The sequence below is a fragment of the Myotis davidii genome, unplaced genomic scaffold, assembly GCF_000327345.1.
Source record: "Myotis davidii unplaced genomic scaffold, ASM32734v1 scaffold109, whole genome shotgun sequence".
Classification (NCBI taxonomy): Eukaryota; Metazoa; Chordata; class Mammalia; order Chiroptera; family Vespertilionidae; genus Myotis; species Myotis davidii.
In genome coordinates this window covers 278,294-298,117 of record NW_006300368.1, presented here as the reverse complement: position 1 = coordinate 298,117, position 19,824 = coordinate 278,294, and the positions used below count along the sequence as shown (strand labels likewise).

Sequence of the window (19,824 nt, the reverse complement as noted above, 5' to 3'; positions counted from 1 at the left end):
TATCCTACTTTTGCCCACCCCCTATATGTTGTTTCTTCCACTGACGGTTCTGTAAAATCCTCTACATTCATCACGGAACAGAAAACAAAACATAAAGACAATGACCTCTCTCTGGTAATATTATCAAGTCTTCTGCTATTCTCCTGGCAGTAATTTCTACATGGACTTGTTGGCTTTCCTGTTGCACGATATCTTCAAATCCTTCAAGCTGCACAGTTGATCTGCAGCCGGTTATAAAGAATCTCATTATCTCTCCGTCAAATAATCCAGTTAGAATGTTGGAAGTGGAAGGGGTAATTTAAAAGTAAATTCTGGATGAAAAAGAACCCTACACATATAATAGGGAAAACTGAAAGGCATGATCAATTTAAGAAAACCTGGAAGTCCTGCATTTAGATGGGTTGAGGTAGCGTTGCCTCAATCCAGAGGGGGTACCTTTTGTAATTCTTCAACTCAGCCCAGGTGCCTTTAAATGAAAGCCCCCTGGTCGCCTACAACCCTGCTAGGGTGTGCTTTTCTCATGCTTACACTGGGTATAACATGGTTAACAGCGGTCTTGTCTCAGCCCTTCAAAGTTCACAGGGGTTGTTGATCTCCGAGTTAAATTCTCTCCAGTCATATCTGGAAAGACAGCTTTGAACGCTGGGGCTTACTTGAGGGAGGCGCACAAAAAAAGCTGAACCTCCAAACTCAAGCAGGAGATGGTTGATTATGAAATGTCAGCCTCTTAAGACTGGGAGGGCTAGTTCAGCGGTTCTCAACCTGTGGGTCATGACCCCTTTGGCGGTGGAACAACTCTTTCACTGTAACAATGAAAATACACCCTGCATATCAGATATTTACATGACGATTCATAGCAGTGGCAAAATTACAGTTATGAAGTAGCAACGAAAATAATTTTATGGTTGGGAGTCACCACAACGTGAGGAACTGTATTAAAGGGTCGCGGCATTAGGCAGGTTGAGAACCACTGCTCTAGTCCATCTGCCTCTCGCAGACCCTCTCTTCAGTCATTCCCCTGACCTCTAGCTCCCTTTCCTGAGGACCCTTCTGGGAGACCCCCTTCAAAAGGGGCCCCTCTTCTAAAGGACCAAGGAATATGGACTAAGAGGTTGAAGCACAGGGAGGACCCAAGCAAGGGATTTGGGATCAGACAGTCCTGGGTGTGAATCCTGCCTCCGCCACTTCCTAGTGGTGCAACCTTGGGCAAGTCACCCAGTCATTCTGAGTTTTGATTTCCTCTCCTGGAAAGCAAGGACAGGGATGGTTTCTCATCCCATGTGTGGTCATCATTCGGATGTAAACATCTGGAAAAGGATACAGCATTTCACATCTGTGTTGGGGTGTAAACAGCCTCCAGAGTCCATTCTGGGAGTTCAAGCCAAAACTGAAATTGTAAAGAGCCCCAGTCATAGTTCTGTCCTCTGTATCCTCAGCATCCTCCCCCGACATGACACTTCTCGCTAACTTTTAAAAAAATTGATTTTTTTAAAAAATATATTTTCATTGATTTCAGAGAGGCAGGAAAAGTGAAAGAGAGATAGAAACATCAATGATATGAGAGAGAAGCATTGATCGGCTGCCTCCTGCCCACCCCACACTGGAGATTGAGCCTGCAACCCAGGCATGTGCCCTGACTGGGAATTGAACCCTGACCTCCTGGTTCATAGGTTGACACTCAACCACTGTGCCACCCTGGGTGGGCAGCTAACTTCTTATGGTTTGGGGGCAGAAGCAGGCTGAGATGTGAAGGAAGAGCGAAGGCTGGCTCTTTAAGGCTGCAGGCAGCCCCTTCAGTCTTCCTGTCTCACGGCCCTTTCCCTGGTTCTGGGCACCAACCTGCTTGTGTTCCAGGGTGATGCAAGGCCAGGGAGACCAGTGAGAGGTGCTCTCATGGGCTGACAGCTTCTTCCTATGTGGGGGTGCAAGGTCTCTGTCAGGCAGAGGGAAGAGGAACCCCTGGGAAGACAGGAGTGGCCTGGGATTGGAGACCTCCCTGGGGAAGATGGAAGCGAAGAGGAAAGTACTGATTGGGAACCAGCCCCTAATCAGGCAGGAAGGAGGAAAAGGAAACTGGGCGAGGTTATTAAAAATAACCCAAGAGGAAGGAGAGAGGGCAGCCCTGGGGGGCACGAGAGGTCAGGAGGGAGGCAGAGCTGGATTCAGTGTATGCATTGTCCTCGGGTCTCATTTAAAATCTTATGCCCCTTTGTCTGAAATGCAGGTTTTGGCTTTTGAGTTTTGCTTTGTTAATTCAACCGGTGTCACCATTGGAGGGTGGGTCCCAGGGGAGGCAGTGAGTCTGACTTGCCTCTGAACGTGAGTTTTCAGACCTGGGAAGTGAGATGTGAACTCATGAAGGGCTAGGCCTGGGGGATGGTGAGCCTGTGCTCTCTCTCCTTTCAGGCTCAGTCCCAGGGATCCATCACCCTGAAAATCATCCCAGCCACCCAGGAGGAGGACCGCTTAAAGGAGAGCAAGGTATGGGTGGGGGGGAGCTGGAGGGCCGGGGAGGGCTCCAGCCCAGCCTTTGAGACGGTCATTTGGGAAGAGATTGCACATCTGGTCCTCGGAACAAGTGCTCAGTAGATTGCCATCCTGTCACAAAGTGATTCATTTATTTGTACCCTGCCTGTCGGTAGACCACATTCGACCTAGCTTACTAATACATTTTAATTGAAATAGAAAATCAGGGACATAAAGAGGAGGAGAAGGTACCCAATGTGCTGGCTTTGGGACCAATTAAGTAACTGCCATTTATTTCGCCGTGTAGCCTACCTCTGTGGGGCACCTCCGCTGTGCCAGGTGCTCTGCCAGATGCTGGCGACAGGGTTGATTAGGAGCTTTGAGGCTTCCTAGTTCAGGGGGAGGCCGGGGAGCAAGTCTTTTATTGCCACGTGACAAATGCTATGGAAAGATTCTCTACGGGGTTACAGGCGCCGTGGAAGGTGTCGCACGGGAGGCACGAGGGAGTGAGGCTTGAAGAGGGTGAGATGAGTGGGTCCCTGGTGAAGAAGAGGTGGAAGGAAGTTCAGGCAGACGGGTCTGCATAGACAGAAGCGCAAAGTAATGGAGGGAGTATGTACTGGGGTGGGGTCTGGGAGTGAAGTGGGGGAGGTGGGTTAGGGCTGTCTTCTGAATTACCTTAAGGCTTGTGTTTTTGTTTTGTGGTTTAAAAAAAATATTTTTATTGATTTCAGAGAGGAAGGGAAAGGGAGAGAGATAGAAACATCAATGTTGAGAGAGAATCATTGATCAGCTACCTCCTGCACACACCCTACTGGGGATCGAGCCCGCAACCCAGGCATGTGCCCTGACCCAGAATTGAACCGTGAACTCCTGGTTCATAGGTTGGCACTCAACCATCTGGCATATGGAGGAAGGTGGAGCAGGTGGAGACTGGAGGTAGGGAGACCTGGTTGCAGGCTGTTGTCAAAGCCCAGTGGAGATGGGGTTCAGACCTGAGCTTAGGGTGGTGGTAGAGAGGACAGATGAGGGCATTAATTAATTTCAAAAACATTTGGATCTGAACTACCCTCACAGCCAAGGCAGAAATAACATAATGAATTGCATGCTTTTCTTTCCTTTTCTTTTAAAATAAATTTTTTTTGTTAAATATATTTTATTGATTTTTTACAGAGAGGAAGGGAGAGAGATAGAGAGTTAGAAACATCGATGAGAGAGAAACATCGATCAGCTGCCTCCTGCACACACCCTACTGGGGATGTGCCCGCAACCCAGGCACATGCCCTTGACCGGAATCGAACCCGGGACCCCTCAGTCCACAGGCCGACGCTCTATCCACTGAGCCAAACCGGTTTCGGTTTCTTTCCTTTTCTTTTAAATATATTTTTATTGCTATCAGATAGGACGGGAGAGGTAAAGAGAGAGAAAAATATCAATGATGAGAGAGAATCATTGATTGGCTGCCTCCTGCACACCCCCTACTGGAGATCGAGCCCACAACCCAGGCATGTGCCCTTGACCAGAATTGAACCTGGGACCCTTCAGTCCGCAGGCTGACGCTCTATCCACTGAGCCACACCAGCTAGGGCAATTGCATGCTTTTCTTCAGTGGAAGGAAGGGAGCATGCCAATGTTTCAAGAAAGCTGATTCCCAGCCCCACCTCCCAATACTAAGTGCAAGAAAGAGGGTCATTCTAGCACCTGGCACAGAATAGATGTCAATAAATATCTTTAATGAATGGGATTAACAATGGACATTGTGTTTGATGTCAGTTTTTTTTTTTAAACAAACGAAGAAATAAGGTGTTTGTGGCTAGTTTCTTATTTGCACTCTTCCACTGCATCCCAGGGCAACCATATATGGGCTCTCACCTGATGGAAGGTGGTTCTTTCTGGAATGAGTTAATGTGGTCCCCAGATGCAGCTGCTGAAGGTTTTCACTTGATATAGGGAGAGAACCTGGTTTTCCAGTCCCTTAGCTCATCCTTCCCAAGTATTTCTTCTTGAGCCAGAAGCTTGATCGGGGCCGGCCATTGAGGATTATACTCTTCTGAGTGTTTGGGACCCTGGTGACACCGGTGGCTTGATGAGGGTATCTGTCCTCAAAATACCTGGCCAGAAGGTTCTTACTGTGGGCTACTAGCCGAATCATTTCTGGAGGGCATAAAAGGATATGATTTGAATCTGTCTAAGGCAGTGATTTTCAACCAGCGTGCTGCCAGAATTTTTTATTTTATTTTTATTTTTTGCTGACAGAATTTTTAAAACATGCAATACCTGACTATTTAGTCAGGGGCACTGACCTCTTTTCCCTTAGATTGTCAAATAAAAATATGGCAACAGCCAACACAACAATAGCCATCCAGTGTGAATGAATCAAAATTATACCTATTTTGTTTTTCAGATTGGCCAAAAATAAAATATTTTTTGTGTGTGCCACAGAATTTTAGTACTTAGTTTATGTGTGCCCTGAGATGGAAAAGGTTGAGAATCACTACCCTAAGGAAGCCCTCTGGCCTGTTTTTTTTTTTGTCTATTTGCTGTTAAGTAATTGGGCCCAAATAGAAATAAATAAACCCATGCCACTGAATTATAGAAGAGAACCAGGAAGTGTGACAAAATGCTGTGTCTCCCCACCATCCTCTCTGGAGGGGGTGACTTCAGGGTAAAGGGGAGAGTTGGGGGCTAGCCAAACGTGTGACAGATGAGTCAGGATTGAACTGTAAAAAATGTGGGCGTCAAGTACCCACTGAAAAATGATGGTGAGGAGTCAGTAGCAGTAGTTTTATTGGGATTTGTGTTCTTACCAAAACATCTAGATCACTTATTTAACAGATGGCTGCTGCCTTCATTAGGGGCGGTTAGCATATCAGAAATCACATTTGAATGACGGATTGTGCTTCCTTTACTTTTTGTCCCCAGGACTAATTGTTGCATTGTGTACGCTGAGCACAGCAGATCAGGTAATTAAGGAAACGTTTAGGTTGGAGAAAGATATTCAGACATGGGGCCCATCTGTTAATTTTCTGATTCTTGAGGGATTTCCTGACTCTAATATCCAAAATGGTTGAAGAACAATAAGAAAATATGTGCAGTATGTTTCTGATTAGCTATCTATTCTCAAGGCTGCTTATGCCTCCTAACGGTGAACGGTACTTGTCATTTGACTTTCAACGTGGCATAGACATGTCCATGTCTCCACGATGAAGGGTCGCCTCACCCAGCCCGTCCCCTGCAGGTGTTCATGCGGGCCCTCTTCCACTACAACCCGCGGGAGGACCGGGCCATTCCCTGCCAGGAGGCAGGCCTGCCCTTCCAGCGCAGGCAGGTTCTGGAGGTGGTGAGCCAGGATGACCCTACGTGGTGGCAGGCCAAGCGAGTGGGGGACACCAACCTTCGAGCTGGTCTTATTCCCTCCAAGCAGTTCCAGGAAAGGTGGGTCTGGGGGTGTTGCAAGGGGGTGGCTCTGGAGTGGCAGAGGAATGGGTACATGGCAAACCCACGAATCTCTGCAACCACAGCCAGAGGGACACACTGTGTGTTGTTCCCTGAGGTAAGTGCCACTTGTACTTGTGTTGGTCCTTCTTGACCCATAACCAGTGGCGATGACTGTTTGAGATTTAAAGAAATATATGGAAATCTCTGTTATTAATGTATATTGCATAAGACATACTTAGAGAAAGTTGACAAATAAAATATAAAAATATGGAAGAAGAGGACAAGGAAAAGAAAACTACCCAAGGTCTCACCACCATCTAAACTACATAATTATTTCCTTTCTGTGCTTTTTACATGAGTGTTTTGAGATCTTGCTTTTTTTCTTTTAACTATCCATTTTGACGCCAGCATTTTCCACATATTGCCTATTAGTTATTGTGTGAGTGTAGTGGCTACGTACTAGTTCATCAGGAGCTACACCATTCATTCATAGGCAGCATGAATGGATTTGTTGTGAATGGAGCTGGCCTGTGCGGGGCATCCTGTGGGCTGCTGTGAACCCTGCTTTCTGCCCTGGAGGAGCTTACAGTTTAGCTGGAAAGCTACCCCTTCCCCACCTTTCAGTCTTCTCCCGTGTTTCACAGCTACAAGCCTGCAATTGTTATCTTGCACATAGACTGTCCCTCATATTTCAAGTTATTTCCCTAGGATAGATTTCCAGAAGTGCAAGTTCTGGGTCAGAGGGGCTGGCAGTTAAGACGGCATCGGCCTCCCCTGAGGTTTGAAGTCCTGCAGACCTCGCTCATGCGTTTCAGTGGTCCCCGGCCAGGGGCGGCGGCGTCCCCTGAGAACCTGTGTGAAGTGCAGGTTCCTGGGCCCTGCCCCGGACCTGCTGGGTCGGAAAGCCCGGGGTGGGCTCTGCGCTCTTTGTTCTCACCGAGGTTCCAGGTGATTCTGAGGTGCTGCAGCTTGAGAACCTGCTCTTTCCTCAGGGGAGCCTCAGACCCGTCCGCATCTTTGGCTTCACAGGTCTTGGGGGCGGGGGGCCGGGGTGGCGGGGAGGCTCTTTAGCTGCATTCAGATGTGGAAATCGAAACACCTCCGAGAGCCCTGGCATTTTCTCAGTCAGAGGTGAGACCTTGGCAGCTGCCTCTCCACGGACAACCCGGCTGGATGATGTGTCTGGCTGAGGTCTCCGGTGGGAGAAGGGCGTTAAGTCAGGGTCACGTTCACCCTCAGCCTCTCCTGAGAGTCCTGCTATTTTCCAGCTTCCTCGGGAATGGGAAGGCCAGGAGAGAGGGGAGGGGGCCTCCCTTCCTTGAGAATCGGTTGTAGGACAGTAACAACCGACTGCTGACCCGGGCGCTGGGCCGGATCCCTGTGTGACCTTCAGGGCTGGGCAGGCATCTTCCAGAGCAGGAGACTCCGTTTCTTTCCCTGTGAACCAGTGCGTGTCCCTCTTCCCTGGAACTCGGTGCGATGCCGGAGGCCCTCAGGCTGCCAGGCCGTGCCCACCTGTAGGATCCAGCAGCAGTTTCTCCAAGTTTTCTGTAAGACCCCCCTGACTGGTTCCGTGGCCCAGCTCATGGGCCTGTCCATCTATCTCCTTGTCCACAGGCGCCTAAGCTACCGGAAAGCCACGGGCACCCTGCCGAGCCCCCAGAGCCTCAAGAAGCCCCCCTGTGAGTAGATTGGCAGGGATGGTACTTAAGGGAGGGGCCGGGGTTAGGACTCGGGGGGGCGGGGGGGGACTTTGTGCCAGGAAGAAGCAGGCGCTGGGCAGGAGGCAGCACCAAGGGCTTCTCTGACCTCCCAGCCTCCAGAGGAAGGAGGGGGTGGGGAGAGGGGTGAGGAGAGGAAATGGGGGTTAATTTGGGGGGAGGTATTCCCTGGAGAGGAGCTCATGGATGACATTAGGGGCCAAATGAACGCCTCTCTCAAAATTGTGTGCAAATGTGTGGTGTGTGTGTGTGTGTGTGTGTGTGTGTGTGTCTGGCTGTTGGTCTGTGTCTGGGAGAAGGTCCATAGCTTTCATTAGATGCCCAAGGGGCACACTGGTCCTGTCCATTTAGGAACCTCGGACTTGGGGAGACAGCTCTGGAGATCCTGTGCTTCTGTGTTAGGGATCAGATTTGGCAAATAAAAACCAAGATGTTCAATTACTTTTGAATTTCATATAAACAGCAAGTCATTTCTTTGCATAAATACACTTATCCCAAATACTGCATGGGCTATACTTCTACTAAATGCCGATTCCTTGTTTTTCTGAAATTCAAATTTAGCCCATTTAGCCCAGTGTTTTGTATTTTTTTTTGCCAATTCCACTCCATGTAGCACTTTACCTTTTAGAAAACACATCCACCCACCTTCTTCCTTGTAATCGTCACCACAGCCTGTGAGGCAGTGGGCTCAGAGCACCTCCTTTTCCAAGATGGGAAAACAGAGGCTCAGGAGGCCAAGGGAGTGGGACGAGGGGGGGCTGTGATCAGGGGCCCAGGGAGGGCCTGGAGAGGACGCCCCACTGCGGGCTCCTAGAGCAAGCTGCTCCCCTGGCTTGGCGGCTGCTGCCCACGCCCACTCCTCTACACGTGCTCTCCATCAAAGGGCTGCTGAATAAATTGGCCTTGAGGCTGCTTACGCCAGCGATGAGCTGGCTTTCTTTGAGCTGCTAATGAGACACACACAGGAAGACTAATTAGAGAAGTCCTGGTTTAATAATGCAGCCCAGCTCGGATCACAGGTTTGCCGGAGGAGAGAAAGGGGGGACAGATGGAGGGCTCCTCAGGCACACGCACACGAGGCCATGGCTGTCTCGCGGCCGCAGGGCCTCCTGTTCCCCTCCGCTAACGCTGTTCCATCTGTCTTTTGTGCAAACCGCAGATGATCAGCCTTGTGACAAAGGTAGGCCTGGTATTTGTCCCCTGTGTGCATGGACAAGGCCCCTTTTCTGTGGAATGTCTGGGGCCGGAGGGGCTTGTTCCTCTCCCCCCGCAACTCTGGGGTGACTGTGCCCTCCTGCTCTTTGCCCACCTCTCCCTGCTCTGCCAGCTGGTCCAGCCTGCTCCTTGAGGCTGCAGAGCTCGGGGGGGACGGGGCTCAGCCTTCCCAGGATGCTGGCTGGGTAGGAGGCACGAGACAGGAGCAGGGCAGGGCTAGTGAATCTTCCCTCCTTATTCACAGGGATCCTGACTCAGGGACTGGGATGGGATCTGCTGGCCCAGAACCTGCTAGGGCCTGGACAAGTTACTTGAGGAATAAGCACGGAGAACTGAGCTAAACAGAAGAACTTGTTTTTTTTGGGGGGGGGGGCAGGACATGGGATTTCTCCTGAGCCTCCCTGAGACATAATCCCAGAGGGCTCTTCCATGCCATCCAGGGGCTGGCACCTCTGGGTTTGGGTCTGTGCCCAGAATGGCTCACTGGACTCCTCTGTTTGATTCGCAGAGACCTGTGACTGTGAGGGGTACCTCAAAGGGCATTATGTGGGTAAGTAGCAGAGAGATCCTGGGACAAATGTCTTCCCCCAACATCCTCTTCCGCACCATGCACAGCCCACCACAGGCTCCCGGGGCAGGGAGAGGCAGAAGCAAAGCCATCTGAGTGCCCAGCTGGGGCCTGTGGGACCCACATTCCCCTCCGTCTCTGTCAGCAGAGGAGGACTGACCTGCCCAGGCCTTGCCCGTTACCTCAACATTCACCAGCTACTGACAGCCGAGCCCTGACACGGACCCTCCATTAATACCGATTGTGTTAGTCTTGTGATCTCAACTGCAGTTTATTCAGTGGTTACGCCACCACCGTACCATAAAGGGGCCTTTTCCTAGTTTCCCAAGCACCTTCGCTTCTTGCATTTTGGTCAGTCTTTTCAGAGACCCGAGAGGCAGGCAAAGAGTTTTTCTAACTTTCGATTGGGAAGTAATTTCAAACTTACTGACAGGTTGTAAGAATTGTATAAAGAACTTCCGCACCCAGATTCACCAGTTGGTTTCCGCCACGTTTGCTGTATCATTCCCATTTTCTACATATATGCATCTACTCCTGAGTCGTGGGAGAGTTGGTCACAGACAGCTTGTCCCTTCACATCTTAAATGCCTCGGCATGTGGTCCCTAAGGACAAGGACATTCTCTTATATATCCCAGGGCAATGATCCCACTCTGGGAGTTTAACATGCACACAATTCTATTATATACCGTTTATATGAAAATGTTGCCGACTGTCCCAACAAAATCCTTTGTAGCGGTTCTCAACCTGTGGGTCGTGATCCCTTTGGCGGTCGGACGACCCTTCACGGGGTCACCTAAGACCACCCTGCATATCAGATATTTACATGACGATTCATAACAGTAGCAACATTACAGTTATGAAGTAGCAACGAAAATAATTTTGTGGTTGGGTCACAACATGAGGAACTGTATTTAAAGGGCCAGAAGGTTGAGAACCACTGCTTTAGCGCATTTTCCCCTGACCCGGGACCCAATCCACACACTGCATTTGTAGATTTATATTTCTGTTTCACAAATAAGGAAACTGAGGCTCGGAGAGGTGATGACCTACTCAAGGTCAGTCACATGCCAAGTAAAACAGGGACCTGGGACCCTATATTTGGATGCCGGGGGGTCACCCTTTCACCATGTTACTGTGTGTCTTGATCAACCCTTTTCTGTATCAGGAGGCGGTTGGGAGAGGCCAGTGGGCCTCAGACCCTCCTCCAGGTTAGGCCAGGTGGGAAGAGTTTAGTGGGAGGTCCTGGGACAAATGTCATGGTGCCCCTGCCCTTCCCCCAAAGCTGGTCTTCGAAGGAGCTTCCGGCTGGGCCGCAGGGAGAGACTGGGAAGCCCGCAGGAAGGAAAGACATCTGCAGGACCGGAGCCTCTGGAGCTGCTGACCTATGAGGAGGTGACCAGGTACCAGCACCAACCCAGTAAGCGGCCCCGCCTGGTAGTTCTGATCGGTAGGTGATGCTGCCTCCCCAGGGCGTGGGCTGGTCTCCTCCCTGGAGGAGCGGGAGGGAGCTCAGCAGGGTCTCTGGTCAGCCTTCCCTTCATTTCCTAGGGTCTCTGGGAGCCCGGCTGCACGAGCTGAAGCAGAAGGTGGTGGCAGAGAGCCCACAGCACTTTGGTGTTGCTGTTCCACGTAAGAGGGCTGGGGGGGTGGGGGGGAGGCCCTACACGTGAATATTTCATGGGGCCTGACTCCCTGTATCCATCCTCATCTTTATTTGGGGTCTGAGGGGCTGCCAAGCACCGCCTGCTATGAGCAGATCATGGGACCTGGGCGTGATGGGAATGGCCCACTCTGAGTGGTCCACTGGGACCCGCTGAGGCAGAAGCTGGGGGACAATAGAATTGTATGCATGTTAAACTCCCAGAATTGGCTTGGTTCCTGCCTGGGATGGGAGGTAAGTCTAGAGCACATTGCAGGCAAAATAGCAACCTCAAGCGAACACCCAGGGGCCTCCCGCCTCCTTTTCCAAATGGCTCTGGCTGCTGTGGCCCCTGCTGGCCGCTGGGTAAGAGAGCAGGGCAGGGAAGCCAGCGAGCCAGCGAGCAGCATTGCCTGGGCTCTCCCTTGTAGCTGGATCTGGCCCATCAGGGTGGCTCCTGAGTCCAGAGGCAGGCAGGGATGCCGAAATCCAATAGGCGGATTGGATGTGATGAGGAAGAGGAGAATGAAGAGTGCTAGGACCTTCACCAGGAGCTCTTCTGTGACTAACTTGGTCAGCCTTCCTAGTGCCCCTGAGACGAGGGATTATTACCATCCCATACTACAGAGGAAGACACGGAGGCTCACAGGGGTTAAGTAACTTGCCCAACATCACACTGTTGGTAAATGGTGGAGCCACAATTCAAACCCAGGCAGCCTGCTCCAGTCACTTTCTTAACCAGGCTGCATGGCAGCCTGCCTCTCCCTGCCCTTTCCGTCCTGTGGGGCTCTGTCCATCCCTTGGCCTCCGCAGGATACCGTGTTGGCACCTGGTGGCCGCCAAGGGGGAATGCTGTGGTGGCGGTGATGGGACTTTTTCAGAATGTTCTGAGGAAGGGCCGCTACAAAGCCCCTGGGCCTTGGGGCCCATAGCCCCGTCTGTGGGTTGTCAGAATTGTCTCACAGAGCCCAACCTGAAATGGCAGGGGTGCAGATGGGGATGGGGTGTGGGGTTGGGAGGCCATTCTGGCAACACATCGGTAATGGACCTGGTAGGGTTCAGGGAGCCACGGTCTTCCAGACTGAGAGGATGGACCGGAACAGGACATGTGGAACTTGCTCACACATAGGTCCTTTGAAACCCTCAGACACACCCCTTGGAGAAAGGGTACCCGGATGGTCGGGTCCACCTGCTTCCAGGTACTCCACAGAGAGGTGACTTTCCCTTGGCGTTTAGGAGCTGGGGAGTTAGTGAAGGCTTCCTAGAGGCAGTGACCTTTATGGTGGGTTTTGAAGGGTAAATAGGAGTTTTCCAGGCAGAGAGGAAAGGAAGAATTCTCTCTGCAGAGGGAACACGTGCAAGGGGGGAAGGTGTGACCAGGCGGAGCCGTGTCGGGGGCTGGGTAAGCTGGTGTGGATGATGTCGGGGAGATGAAGCTAAGTTGGAGGTTGGGCGGATCACGAGGGTCCCCTATGCTCATCTAAGGTCTTTAGATGTAATCAGTGGGTGAATAAACATTCAGAGCAAGGGAATGACATGGTCAGAAAAGCGACCCAGCGGCTCTGCCAGAGGTTGGCCAAAGGCACCACATCTGGAATACAGAGCATCTCCCTGGTGCCCCCCCTTTCTCTTGGGATGCGCAGGAAGCGCTGTGTGTTGCCTCGCGTGTGCTCTTGTGCTGGGGCGGACCCGTTTCCCCCCAGGAGTGTGCATCTCAATTCTGTTATGGAAATCCAGCGGGAACTCTATGTGCTATGAAATTGTGTGAGAAGTGACATCTCCTCCATAAAGGGACGGTCTGCATGTCTCCTTTCTCTCAAAATGAGGAATACTTAAATCAAGAAGTAAAAGCAGACAGTAGTAAGGTTACCTATGTTTGTGCCTCCTCTGCTCTCAAAAAGCAGTTAGGCTGAGGGGCTCATGAAGGGTTAGGCCTGGGATCTTCCCCGTGGTTCCTTGGAAGCCACAGCATCAGGGAGGCAGTTTGGCCACGTGCTCAGGGCCCACACTGGCACGAGACAGAGAGTTCAGACCTTGGCTCTGCTACCTGCCGGCTCTGGGCCGGTGACATGGTGCTTCACCTCTCTGCACGTCTCCGTGTCCTTTCCTGCAAGATGGGAGGCCTCTTGCTTCCATCAGAGAGTGTGTGAACCAGCGATGCGCCTGGAAAGGGCCCCGTGCCTGACACGGAGACGCTGGCTGGATGGAAGACGTTGCTTTATGTACAAAGCATCAGTGAACTCCAAAGGAGGGCACAGGCTCCCTGCTGTTCGCACTCACTGTCATGTGACATCTCCTTGCTCAGCCTGCCTTGTTCTTTCTTTAAAAGATACCACCAGACCCCGGAAGAGCCATGAGAAGGAGGGGGTGGAGTATCACTTTGTCTCTAAGCAAGCATTCGAGGCCGGCATACATCACAACAGGTACGTCTGCTGGGTGCGCCAGCGGGCCCTGGGTGTGGGTGCGGGTCTTCGCATCTGCCCCGTGTTCCTCTTGACCCCCAGGAGGGCTTCCAGGGAAGGCGGAGGAGGGGAGAGAATCGTGGTGGAAGTCCATTTATGTTTCTGTGCCAATTTGGGCGAGCTCGGGAACTGCAGGGCTTTTCCCCTTTGGTGTTTTAGGTTCCTGGAGCATGGGGAATATAAGGAAAATCTCTACGGGACCAGCCTGGATGCCATTCACGCTGTGATGGCCAAAAACAAAGTGTGTTTGGTGGACGTAGAGCCGGACGTGAGTTCCTGGGCCAGTTGGGCATGTTTTATTCGTGGAATTTATAAACTAGAGGGTTGTACATTTCACAGCATATCTGACCTCAGTTTAAGGGAGTTTTATTAGTGTAGAGCACTGGATATTAAAATTTCTTGGGGTCACCCTTTGAGAAGCTAATGAAAGCTTTGCATCCCATAATATGCACCAAAACTGCATTAACACTGTAGAGAGTCGTGGACCCCTCGGCAGCCAGAGACCCGGGGTAGGACTCTGCATGGAGTAAGTCATGCAGTCGAGGGCGGCGCCGACTGGCCAGTTGCGATGGGACAGGAAATTAGATGTCAGTGCCCAGCTGGAGGCTGGGACTCAGCTCTTTGCACAGCGAACCTCCTCCTTGAACAGGACAAGTGAAGTCAGTGGCGTGGGAACCACCGAGGGAGGTGGTCGGGAGAACAGTTTGAAAGGGAAAAGGGGGAGACACGTCCCTGTGAAGCGCTTCAAAAACCCTTTCCGTCTTGCACAGCCTGCCTGCTGTGTACTCGACAGGGGCTGACCCACGTTTTTCACCTTGTCTTTGAGAAACACTTCTAAGCGTTGACCTCAACCTGGAGATGTTTTATTCCTCTATTGAAATAGCACTCTGGTTTTGCTATAAGCTCTAGGCTTTATTTTATAGAAGTTTGCTTGAAACAAATTCCAAAAAGCACATTATATATCAGGAAAACCCTCCCTAATTTGGAGTTACTGGGAGTTGGCAGTCAAAATTTCAGGATTTGATTTGGAAAGTGATTTTTATTGTTTTGGCTGCAAATTGTACAGATAGCAGTTGAATGCCAGTGTTTCCAGACAGAGGCCCTTAAGATGGAATGCACTAATAGGACGTTTGCCTATTGAAAACCTCCTAAAGTCTTCACACTTTGTTTCAAGTTCTTAGTCTCTTCATTTGCTTAGCAAACCTTTTCTTTGACTGTCAGTAGGAGGTTTGGGCGATAGCACACATTCCGAATTGGCGTAGTCCAAGTTGATGACTAGATAGATACACAGTGAGTCCTGCTGGCTCACCCGTCAGGCCTGGGCAGGCAGAGAAGGGCATAAGGAGGTTAGTTCGAGCTGGTGGGGTCAGAGCCAAAGAGATGACAACTCTGGGAGCAGAGGCTCCGGCACCTCCCATCTCAGCAAGCAGGCCTCCAGGCCTCCAGTTGAGTCCACAGTCCACGTGGAGAGTGAGAAAATGAGCAGAAGAGGAGAATGCCCAGTTCATTGTCCTATGACCATATAGTCGGAACCTTCACCATTGAGGTCATGTGGTGAAGCACGCCATTATGGAGCATTTGAAAATTATGTTTCCCAGTAAAATATTTTCAAAGTATATAGCATTCCTGAACTTGTCTTCACAGGCACTGAGACGACTGAGGACTTCAGAGTTCAAGCCCTACATTATATTTGTAAGGCCTGCAATTCAGGAAAAAAGGAAGATGCCACCCATGTCCCCGGCTTGTGAGGACATAGCAGCCCCACTTGTAAGTTTAAAATTGGTCATTTCTTTCATACTTTTTAAAAAATATATGTTTTTATTGATTTTAGAGAAGAAGGGGGGGAGAGAGAGAGCTAAAACATCAATGATGAGAGAATCATTGATTGGCTGCCTCCTGCACGCCCCCTACTGGGGACCCATGCATGTGCCCTTGACCGTAATCAAACCCGGGACCCTTCAGTCCACAGGCCAACACTCTATCCACTGAGCCAAACCAGCGAAGACTAAAATTGGTCATTTCTTTTCTAAAGGCCCAACAGGGCCTGCTACCATTATATACAAGGGTGCTTGTACCTCCTGCCAAAGGTCATCTTTCCGTTTTGCCTATTGGTCAGAGTTCCTTGGTCAGTGACCCGATGGCCCAGGTAGGGCAGCCAGCGCTGCCTCCCAGTTTAGATAGGGGCGGCTTTGTCGGGTTCCCCACCCGCCCTCCCTGAGAATAGGTACCTGAATATCACAAACCACACCAATCTGTTGAACTAAGCCAGACCCAAGTAGTTTTAATTGACACTTTCATTGAAACCCAGTCCAGACCCGTAAGCTAATCCAACATGGGGCAACAGGCAGCATGAGGGGAGCCTTGCCCACCTGCTGGCTGTTCGGGTCTGTGACTCTTGCTGAAGCTGCAGGTGGTTGAACGGGCCACCTTTGCAGGCCAGGAAAAGGGTGCAGGGGATTTGTGGCTGCAAAACAAATGTCACACATTTCACTCCACTAGAGATTTGAGTTCTTTCAAGATGCGAATATTCCTTAGGAAGATGGAGGCACTTATGGCAAAAATGTTCCTTCTGCCATTTCTCAAATAGCTAAATGCTTCCAGGGTGCGCAGCGAGGGGCCTGGAGCAGGGGAAACTCCGGCAGCAACAGACAGACAGGGCTACAGGCTGTGTGTATAGAGGGAGGGAGAGGTGGGGTTGAAGATCCAGGGGCGGCACTGGGTTACTGTGGCGCACCTTTGAGTACCAGAGGGGCCCTGCAAGATCCAGTTTAGAACTGGGAAGCTTCTCCACATTTCATCTAGCTTTTCCCCTCCTGAGGGAAAGGAGGAGGAGGAATGATCTGAATCCTCTCTTAGGTCTCAGCCGTCTTAGCAGATAAGAACTGTTCCCTAGCCCTTTAGAACATAACTTCCGAAACTGCAGGCGCTCTCCCTGAAGCAGGAGTCAGGTTTTGATTGGTGACAGAGAGAAAAGGAGGAGGGACTTTTTTGGAAGGTGGGTCTCTTTGGGGGAGGACAGCTGCCCCCCCCCCCCCCCCGTCTCCATGGCAGCATCCAAACACTGAGCCCCTAAAAGCAGAGGAGAGAAGGCAACGCGGGACTGGGAAGAGATAGGAGGGGGGCGAATGCCGAAGACAAACTTTGTTTTGCAATTTGACTTAGAGTGGATCTGTCCCTTTCTTCCCCAACCCAAACTCAAGTTAGTCAACTCTCTGCTTTAAATTCTATTTGTTAGAGGTTTCTTGAATGCAGCAGCAAACATTGTGTGAGTTTGGTAAGGCGGGGTCATTGGCTATCTATACCTTAGTGTGAGGTGTCAGGAAAATAATCTGATTAAAGGAGGCAGGTACCCTAAGGAAATGGGGAATTTGGCCAGTGTTGTCCCAGCACTTTCTTACCTCTACTTTGTGTCGTGTTTTGGCCCTGGTATAAGGAAATGAAAAGAAAAATTGAGTTCTACAGCATGAACTTAGGCGTCTTCAGAGGGCATTAGAGTTCCTTATTCGACTTCTTTCCCCTCCCTCCCCCACTGGTTTCAGAATTGCTTTTAAATATATATATGTATATGTATATGTATATGTATATATTTCAAAGAAGGAGGGAGAGAGATGGAAACATCAACGATGAGAGGGAATCGTTGATCGGCTGCCTCCTGCACACTCCACACTGGGGATCGAGCCCACAGCCCTGAGCATGTGCCCTGACTGGGAATCAGACCACAACCCCCTGGTTCATAGGTTGATGCTCAACCACTGGGCCACGCCGGCAGGGCCAGAAATGCTTCTTTATTGTTATTATTTATAGGTCTTTCCTGTAATTATTTAACCAAATTGCCATGCAACACAATAGCAGCACTTCTTTGGAAATACCCTGGGAGAGGAAATGTGATATTGACACAGATACAGAATTCAGCATCCGCCCCCCCCTTTGCCCCCCCATCCCCGCCAAGAACTTCATACCATGGCTTGCAGTTAACAGGTCCTGAGTAGATATTTTGTGAATGACTGACTGAACAATGAATGATTTTGTCTACTGCCCATTCCCTTTCTTGGAAGTTTGCTAGGATATTTTCACTCCACTCTGTTCTTTGTGTACACAGTTGGTTATTCATGGACCATCGTCACCAGTCATCCCTTCGCTTGGGACATTGCCCAAGACACAAGGTGTAGGTTTCCTGTTTGAGGGGAGAGCCACCCTGTTGCTCCATAACTGCCCCTTTCCTTGCAGGATGAGGAGCAGCGAGAGATGTCCGCCTCCGCCGCCTTCATCGACCAGCATTACGGGCACCTGGTGGACGCTGTGCTGGTGAGGGAGGACCTCCAGGGCGCGTGCAGCCAGCTCAGAGCTCTCTTAGAGAACCTGAACAAGGACGCTCACTGGGTTCCCATTAGTTGGGTCAGGTAACTACATCCTAGAACAGCCCCATTGGCGGGGACCTGGAAGGCCACCTCGTCCAGCCATGTTACCATCAAGGAACCCCAGGTGTGGAGAGGGACAGAATTTTCCATGGACGCCATCAACCAGAAGAGCATATGTGGGAAGTCCCGTTCACTGGATTTTATCTGTTGTTTTCCACTCTATCTCCCTGGAGCAGAAACCGTGAGTTGAAAGGGAGCATAGCACACAAGAACACATTTCCTTCATTAAAGTGTCACAGGCAAGTTGACCCTGATTCTTTGTACCAGAGTTAAGGAGCCCCTGCCTCTTGGGGATGGGGGTGGCGGGTTCATACAGTGCCGATCTGCTGGGATGTAGGCTTTAGAAGTAGGGTGACGCCTCATGGATCCAGCTCTGTTGGAAGTCGAGTTGCTTTACCCAAGGGGATTTTTCCATGCAACTGAAGCCCCCCTGTCTCCAAGCATCACAATGTGTATTTTCACCTTGTTGAAGGCAAGTGCTTGCCGGGCACTGGAGAACTTGCGCCTCTGCCTTCTTAAGCAGTGGGCATGCATGAACTTCGACGGAAGACGGAGGCACTGTGCTGACACAGGGAGGTGTTTTCAGGGACTACTGAGGAAGGCAAGGCTGCTTGTCCCCTCTCTAAATACCCCGAGACTCCTACAGCGGAGCCCTTGCTTTGTCTGATCGGTTCTGATCCACCCCTTGTCCCTCTCATTACTGACAGCGGTGCTGGTTCTTGCCTGTCCCTACCGTCAGATGATAGGGCTTCCTGTCGTGCGAGATCATGGGAAACCAGACGATCCCTCTTGTCGAAACTGTGTCTGAGTCAGGATACATCAGTCCTGACTGTGAACATTAAATTATATAGACTCTGAGTGAGTAGCTAATGGTCTCTCTCTGAGCAAAACTGCCATAGAGGATTTGTGACATATCTTAGCTGCTCGGAGAATTTTATTTCTTATTAATAGCCAACATGTCTTTATTCTGTGCTGGGAGCTATGCTGTGGCCTTTAAGTACATTTGACAAATCCCCCAAGCCTATAACGTAAGATTCTATCATCGCTGTTATACAATAAGAATAATAAGGCTTAGGAAGTTGAAATAACGTTCAAGCTCACACAGCTTGAAATAAATGGCAGCGCTGTAGTATTTGAGCCCAAGTCTCCCTGATACCGGAGATGGCCATTCGTCACTATGTTATACTTCCATTGTTTCTGTGGATCCATAATTGAGGCTACCTGTTAAATAATTGGCTTAAAAGCGAGGAATGTGTTCACAGCTAGGATTTACAGTAACATGCAGTGTGTCTGTAGCTTCTCATACTAAAAAGAGGCTCTTACACTTGTCCATTTTCAAGCTCTTTTCCTCATGAGAAGAAAAGGAGGCCAGGTTAAGGGCGAAGCGCCATGGAGAAGGTTTAGAAATTTCCATTTTGCCTTGTTACCCAAGGACACATTTGCAACTTCCTGTCTAGCTCACTAACCTGGTAGGTTCACCTGACAGGATCACATTCTTTATTTTTAAATATATTTTTATTGATTTCAGAGAGGAAAGGAGAGGGAGAGAGAGAGACAGAAACATCAATGATGAGAGAATCACTGGTCGGCTGCCTCTTGCACGCCCCACGCTGGGGATCGAGCCTGCATGTGCCCTGACCGGGAATCGAACCATGGCCTCCTGGTGACTAGGTCGACACTCAACCACTGAGGCACGCCAGCCGGGCAGGATCACATTCTTTAGACCTTTCTAGCAAAAGGATGAGGACCGCTTTGCACTTACAGAATACAGTGGGGCCTTGACTTACGAGTTTAATTCGTTCTGAGACCGAGCTCTTTAAGGAGCTCGTTAACTCAAATTACTCTATCAACTCAATGCAAAAAAATCGGCCGAGAGACAGCTGGTATCTCAAAAAA

General features: G+C 50.3%; 1 protein-coding gene across 1 annotated transcript in view; it reads left to right on the top strand.

Annotated features, from left to right (window-relative positions):
• The window catches only part of MPP3 (membrane protein, palmitoylated 3), a 36,576-nt gene extending 17,790 nt beyond the window's left edge, over positions 1–18,786 (top strand). Inside the window, exons 9-19 of the mRNA XM_006776841.2 lie at positions 2,407–2,481; positions 5,705–5,901; positions 7,522–7,586; positions 8,785–8,805; positions 9,349–9,390; positions 10,692–10,856; positions 10,958–11,038; positions 13,378–13,471; positions 13,670–13,778; positions 15,155–15,277; positions 17,738–18,786. Of these exons, the coding sequence (XP_006776904.1) occupies positions 2,407–2,481; positions 5,705–5,901; positions 7,522–7,586; positions 8,785–8,805; positions 9,349–9,390; positions 10,692–10,856; positions 10,958–11,038; positions 13,378–13,471; positions 13,670–13,778; positions 15,155–15,277; positions 17,738–17,914 (1,149 nt within the window). The 3' untranslated portion in view covers positions 17,915–18,786. The remainder of the gene's footprint in view (positions 1–2,406; positions 2,482–5,704; positions 5,902–7,521; positions 7,587–8,784; positions 8,806–9,348; positions 9,391–10,691; positions 10,857–10,957; positions 11,039–13,377; positions 13,472–13,669; positions 13,779–15,154; positions 15,278–17,737) is intronic.
• Positions 18,787–19,824: the final 1,038 nt, after the last annotated feature.